The following is a 6,000-nucleotide window of genomic DNA, read 5'->3' as shown; positions in this document are numbered from 1 at the left end:
GTCTTTGCAGTCTATTCAATTAGTTTAGTTTAGTCTTTATTTGAAGGGACAATGTACAGAAACATTAAGTTCAACGACAGATATGTTCTGTATTGAATATAAGTTGAAAAGGATTTGTTGTATTCTCTTTTTATTTACCATTTACACAACTTGACTGCTGGTGTATAATGTAAATAATACTTTAAATGATGCAGCTGGAACAAAACATACATGTTAGCTGTGTGTTAACAAAGCAAACTGCTGTCATTTGTAATCCAAGCCACTTTGTTATTAATAAGCAATATTATGAATATTCCCTCAGCTCTTTAAGGGCAGTAAAGACTCCAAAAGAGTTCAAAGTAGACATCTCATCATTATGTCATCCATCCTCAGACCCTATGCAGCACGTCGGCCATTTTACTTTTCACATCTCAATTGGGGCCAGTTCCAGTGTTTTTGTGCAAGTCTCAGGTTGTGTGAGTGTGGTAATATGTTTGTATGTGTTGGGTTTGAGGGTTTCTTTTCCTGGTCTCAAACCCCCCTCATGTTTACCTTTGGTACGGTCTTCCTGGTCTGTGTCCTGTACTTGCACACACATCTGGTTGTACTTTTTAGGTGTGAGGACAAGACGGTCATGGTGTTGTAATCCAGGACATGTCACACATAGAGGAACACTATTGGTCATTTTGGTGATAAACAATGAAAGAGTAAATGTATACTCACCTGTGGAGTAACTGTCAAACACCTGGGAAAGGATGTCATAAATGCTCTGGAGTGCAACATTAAATGAGATGGGCGATGGGAAGCCAGTCTCTTTGCAGCAACTTCCTGCTCTACGGTTATCATCACCTTTTGTAGAAAGGCCACGCCCTGAAGGTCTGACCGAGGACTCCAGTCTACGCTCTTATGCTTGGTGAAAACATCTTTATTATTTTCAGTACAAAAAGTAACAACCCAAAGACAAACTCTCAGGTTTGAAGGTATTTAAAGTGCAGCAGTGGTGAAGCACCGTCTTCTTTTCCTTTCTTAACAAAATAAGGTGCAAGCATATTGTCTTGTCCCAAAGTGAACACAAAGATGGGGATAACAAGACAAGGTAAGTGAGTTAGTCCAGGTTGAGCTCAAAGGTGGTCATGATCTCCTGCTGCATGCTCATGTCGATGCAGGACACCTGCCAGAACACACCTGTCACATCACAGCCTACCTACAAAGAAAGACAGAAAATAAAGACACTCACAGTCGCACGTCTGCGCCGCTCCTGCTCCTTCTGTCGCGCCAGCTCCCGCTCACGCCACATGAAGGAGCGCGGGCTTTCCACGGGAGGCGTGGTCTCGGTGGAGGCGGAGCCCAGAGAGGGAACGTCGCCTCTGCACAGTGGAACCTTTTTATCCGCTTGGCCTGAGAGGCTGGAGGGGAATACAAATGGGGATTACCTTTGTGGATGGCTGCTAAGTACCAATATAAACATTTGCAATCAAAGAAATAGCTGAGTGACAGAAAAGTCAGCCTTCCCATTAAAGCTGCAACCATTCATCCATTCATTTGTTGGGAAAAAGCTTCCATTAATCCTTTATTGAGTGGAACTAAAACCTTTTGATCAAGTCTGGACCGCATAAAAGAAGATAAAACAAGTTCAATAGAAGGTAAAGGGTACATTTAATGGTAAAGAAAAGGTAAAGTCAATAGAAGGTACAATAAAATCAATAAAAGATAAATAAAAGGTAAAAGAATGGCAATAAGAGGTAGACCAGTTGATCTGCCGTTTCTTTTCTACTCTGCTCCAAACCCGGGGTGGACCGCTAGCCTGTCCATCAGATGGGTACATCTCTACGCTGCTGACCCGTCTCCACTCGGGATGGTTCCTGCTGGCCCCACTATGGACTGGACTCTCGCTGATGTGTTGGACTTTCACAATATTATGTCAGACCCACTCCACATCCATTGCTTTCGGTCTCCCCTAGAGGGGGGGGGGGGGGTCACCCACATATGTGGTCCTCTCCAAGGTTTCTCATAGTCATTCACATTGACGTCCCACTGGGGTGAGTTTTCCTTGCCCGTATGTGGGCTCTGTACCGAGGATGTCGTTGTGGCTTGTACAGCCCTTTGAGACACTTGTGATTTAGGGCTACATAAATAAACATTTATTGATTGATTGATTGATAAATCAAGTTCAATAGATGGTAAAAGAATGATAAGAGTTATTAGAAGGTAAAATAAGGTAACTAAAAGGGAAAAAGTAGGTAAAAGGTTCAATACAAATATATCAAAGGTAAACAAAAGGTACAAAAGTAAAATAATGTAAAAAAAAAGAAAAGAAGACAAAAAATTAAATAAAAGGTACATAGAAGATAAATAAATGTAAAGGATGGTAAATAAAGGGTAATTAGAAAAAGTAAAATACGATAAAAGTAAAAGGATGTAAAAAAAAAAAAAAAAAAGGAAAATAGAAGACAATACCCCGGTACAAGGTTAATAAAAACTAAAAGAAGATAAATAGAAGGTAAATAAAAGGGAAAAGGTTAAAAAAAGTAAAAGCAAGTAAAAAAGTAAAAGAATGTAAAAAAAGGCTAATAAAAGCTGAAAGATGATAAATAACAGTTAAATAGAAGGTAAATTAAGATAAGCAGAAGGTAAATAAAAGGTAAAATAATGTAAAAAAAGGCAAATAGAAGATAAAAGAAGATAAATAGAAGGTAAATGAAGACAAATACAAGTCAAAAAGAAGGTAAAAGAAGACAAAAAGAGGGTAAATAAAAGGGAAAGGAATGTAAAAAAGGCAAATACAAGGTAAATAAAAGGTAAAAGGTTAAAAAAGTAAAAACAAAAAGGTAAAATAATGTAAAAGGCAAATAGAAGCTAAAAGAAGATGAATAAAAGGTAAAAAAGGTTAAACAAAAGTAAAAGAATGTAAAAGGCAAATAGAAGCTAAAAGATGAATAAAAGGTCAAACAAAAGTAAAAGAATGTAAAAGGCAAATAGAAGCTAAAAGATGAATAAAAGGTCAAACAAAAGTAAAAGAATGTAAAAGGCAAATAGAAGCTAAAAGAAGATGAATAAAAGGTCAAACAAAAGTAAAAGAATGTAAAAGGCAAATAGAAGCTAAAAGAAGATGAATAAAAGGTCAAACAAAAGTAAAAGAATGTAAAAGGCAAATAGAAGCTAAAAGAAGATGAATAAAAGGTCAAACAAAAGTAAAAGAATGTAAAAGGCAAATAGAAGCTAAAAGAAGATGAATAAAAGGTAAAAAAGGTTAAACAAAAGTAAAAGAATGTAAAAGGCAAATAGAAGCTAAAAGATGAATAAAAGGTCAAATAAAAGTAAAAGAATGTAAAAGGCAAATAGAAGCTAAAAGAAGATGAATAAAAAGTCAAACAAAAGTAAAAGAATGTAAAAGGCAAATAGAAGCTAAAAGATGAATAAAAGGTCAAACAAAAGTAAAAGAATGTAAAAGGCAAATAGAAGCTAAAAGAAGATGAATAAAAGGTCAAACAAAAGTAAAAGAATGTAAAAGGCAAATAGAAGCTAAAAGAAGATGAATAAAAGGTCAAACAAAAGTAAAATAATGTAAAAGGCAAATAGAAGCTAAAAGAAGATGAATAAAAGGTCAAACAAAAGTAAAAGAATGTAAAAGGCAAATAGAAGCTAAAAGATGAATAAAAGGTCAAACAAAAGTAAAAGAATGTAAAAGGCAAATAGAAGCTAAAAGATGAATAAAAGGTCAAATAAAAGTAAAAGAATGTAAAAGGCAAATAGAAGCTAAAAGAAGATGAATAAAAGGTCAAACAAAAGTAAAAGAATGTAAAAGGCAAATAGAAGCTAAAAGAAGATGAATAAAAGGTCAAACAAAAGTAAAAGAATGTAAAAGGCAAATAGAAGCTAAAAGAAGATGAATAAAAGGTCAAACAAAAGTAAAAGAATGTAAAAGGCAAATAGAAGCTAAAAGATGAATAAAAGGTCAAACAAAAGTAAAAGAATGTAAAAGGCAAATAGAAGCTAAAAGATGAATAAAAGGTCAAATAAAAGTAAAAGAATGTAAAAGGCAAATAGAAGCTAAAAGAAGATGAATAAAAGGTCAAACAAAAGTAAAAGAATGTAAAAGGCAAATAGAAGCTAAAAGAAGATGAATAAAAGGTCAAACAAAAGTAAAAGAATGTAAAAGGCAAATATAAGCTAAAAGATGAATAAAAGGTCAAACAAAAGTAAAAGAATGTAAAAGGCAAATAGAAGCTAAAAGATGAATAAAAGGTCAAACAAAAGTAAAAGAATGTAAAAGGCAAATAGAAGCTAAAAGAAGATGAATAAAAGGTCAAACAAAAGTAAAAGAATGTAAAAGGCAAATAGAAGCTAAAAGAAGATGAATAAAAGGTCAAACAAAAGTAAAAGAATGTAAAAGGCAAATAGAAGCTAAAAGAAGATGAATAAAAGGTCAAACAAAAGTAAAAGAATGTAAAAGGCAAATAGAAGCTAAAAGAAGATGAATAAAAGGTAAAAAAGGTTAAACAAAAGTAAAAGAATGTAAAAGGCAAATAGAAGCTAAAAGATGAATAAAAGGTCAAATAAAAGTAAAAGAATGTAAAAGGCAAATAGAAGCTAAAAGAAGATGAATAAAAAGTCAAACAAAAGTAAAAGAATGTAAAAGGCAAATAGAAGCTAAAAGATGAATAAAAGGTCAAACAAAAGTAAAAGAATGTAAAAGGCAAATAGAAGCTAAAAGAAGATGAATAAAAGGTCAAACAAAAGTAAAAGAATGTAAAAGGCAAATAGAAGCTAAAAGAAGATGAATAAAAGGTCAAACAAAAGTAAAAGACAAATAGAAGCTAAAAGAAGATGAATAAAAGGTCAAACAAAAGTAAAAGAATGTAAAAGGCAAATAGAAGCTAAAAGATGAATAAAAGGTCAAACAAAAGTAAAAGAATGTAAAAGGCAAATAGAAGCTAAAAGATGAATAAAAGGTCAAATAAAAGTAAAAGAATGTAAAAGGCAAATAGAAGCTAAAAGAAGATGAATAAAAGGTCAAACAAAAGTAAAAGAATGTAAAAGGCAAATAGAAGCTAAAAGAAGATGAATAAAAGGTCAAACAAAAGTAAAAGAATGTAAAAGGCAAATAGAAGCTAAAAGAAGATGAATAAAAGGTCAAACAAAAGTAAAAGAATGTAAAAGGCAAATAGAAGCTAAAAGATGAATAAAAGGTCAAACAAAAGTAAAAGAATGTAAAAGGCAAATAGAAGCTAAAAGATGAATAAAAGGTCAAATAAAAGTAAAAGAATGTAAAAGGCAAATAGAAGCTAAAAGAAGATGAATAAAAGGTCAAACAAAAGTAAAAGAATGTAAAAGGCAAATAGAAGCTAAAAGAAGATGAATAAAAGGTCAAACAAAAGTAAAAGAATGTAAAAGGCAAATAGAAGCTAAAAGAAGATGAATAAAAGGTCAAACAAAAGTAAAAGAATGTAAAAGGCAAATAGAAGCTAAAAGATGAATAAAAGGTCAAACAAAAGTAAAAGAATGTAAAAGGCAAATAGAAGCTAAAAGATGAATAAAAGGTCAAATAAAAGTAAAAGAATGTAAAAGGCAAATAGAAGCTAAAAGAAGATGAATAAAAGGTCAAACAAAAGTAAAAGAATGTAAAAGGCAAATAGAAGCTAAAAGAAGATGAATAAAAGGTCAAACAAAAGTAAAAGAATGTAAAAGGCAAATAGAAGCTAAAAGAAGATGAATAAAAGGTCAAACAAAAGTAAAAGAATGTAAAAGGCAAATATAAGCTAAAAGATGAATAAAAGGTCAAACAAAAGTAAAAGAATGTAAAAGGCAAATAGAAGCTAAAATATGAATAAAAGGTCAAACAAAAGTAAAAGAATGTAAAAGGCAAATAGAAGCTAAAAGATGAATAAAAGGTCAAACAAAAGTAAAAGAATGTAAAAGGCAAATAGAAGCTAAAAGAAGATGAATAAAAGGTCAAACAAAAGTAAAAGAATGTAAAAGGCAAATAGAAGCTAAAAGAAGATGAATAAAAGGTCAAACAAA

At 32.0% G+C, this 6,000-nt stretch overlaps 1 protein-coding gene across 6 annotated transcripts in view; it reads right to left on the bottom strand.

Moving 5' to 3' along the window:
* Positions 1-868: 868 nt before the first annotated feature.
* LOC133644447 (bromodomain testis-specific protein-like) overlaps positions 869-6,000 on the bottom strand; it is a 34,531-nt gene continuing 29,399 nt past the window's right edge. For 4 of the 6 annotated variants that reach the window (XM_062038938.1, XM_062038937.1, XM_062038939.1 and 1 more), the window contains exons 18-19: positions 1,217-1,385; positions 870-1,150 (exon numbers count right to left, since the gene is read on the bottom strand). In XM_062038938.1, the coding sequence (XP_061894922.1) occupies positions 1,085-1,150; positions 1,217-1,385 (235 nt within the window). In that variant the 3' untranslated portion in view covers positions 870-1,084. Of the gene's footprint in view, positions 1,151-1,216; positions 1,386-6,000 lie in introns of all 6 variants that reach the window. The other 2 variants (XM_062038935.1, XM_062038936.1) reach the window with 1 other exon arrangement.

The sequence above is a fragment of the Entelurus aequoreus genome, linkage group LG27, assembly GCF_033978785.1.
Source record: "Entelurus aequoreus isolate RoL-2023_Sb linkage group LG27, RoL_Eaeq_v1.1, whole genome shotgun sequence".
Taxonomy (NCBI): Eukaryota; Metazoa; Chordata; class Actinopteri; order Syngnathiformes; family Syngnathidae; genus Entelurus; species Entelurus aequoreus.
This window is presented reverse-complemented; position numbering and strand designations above follow the sequence as displayed.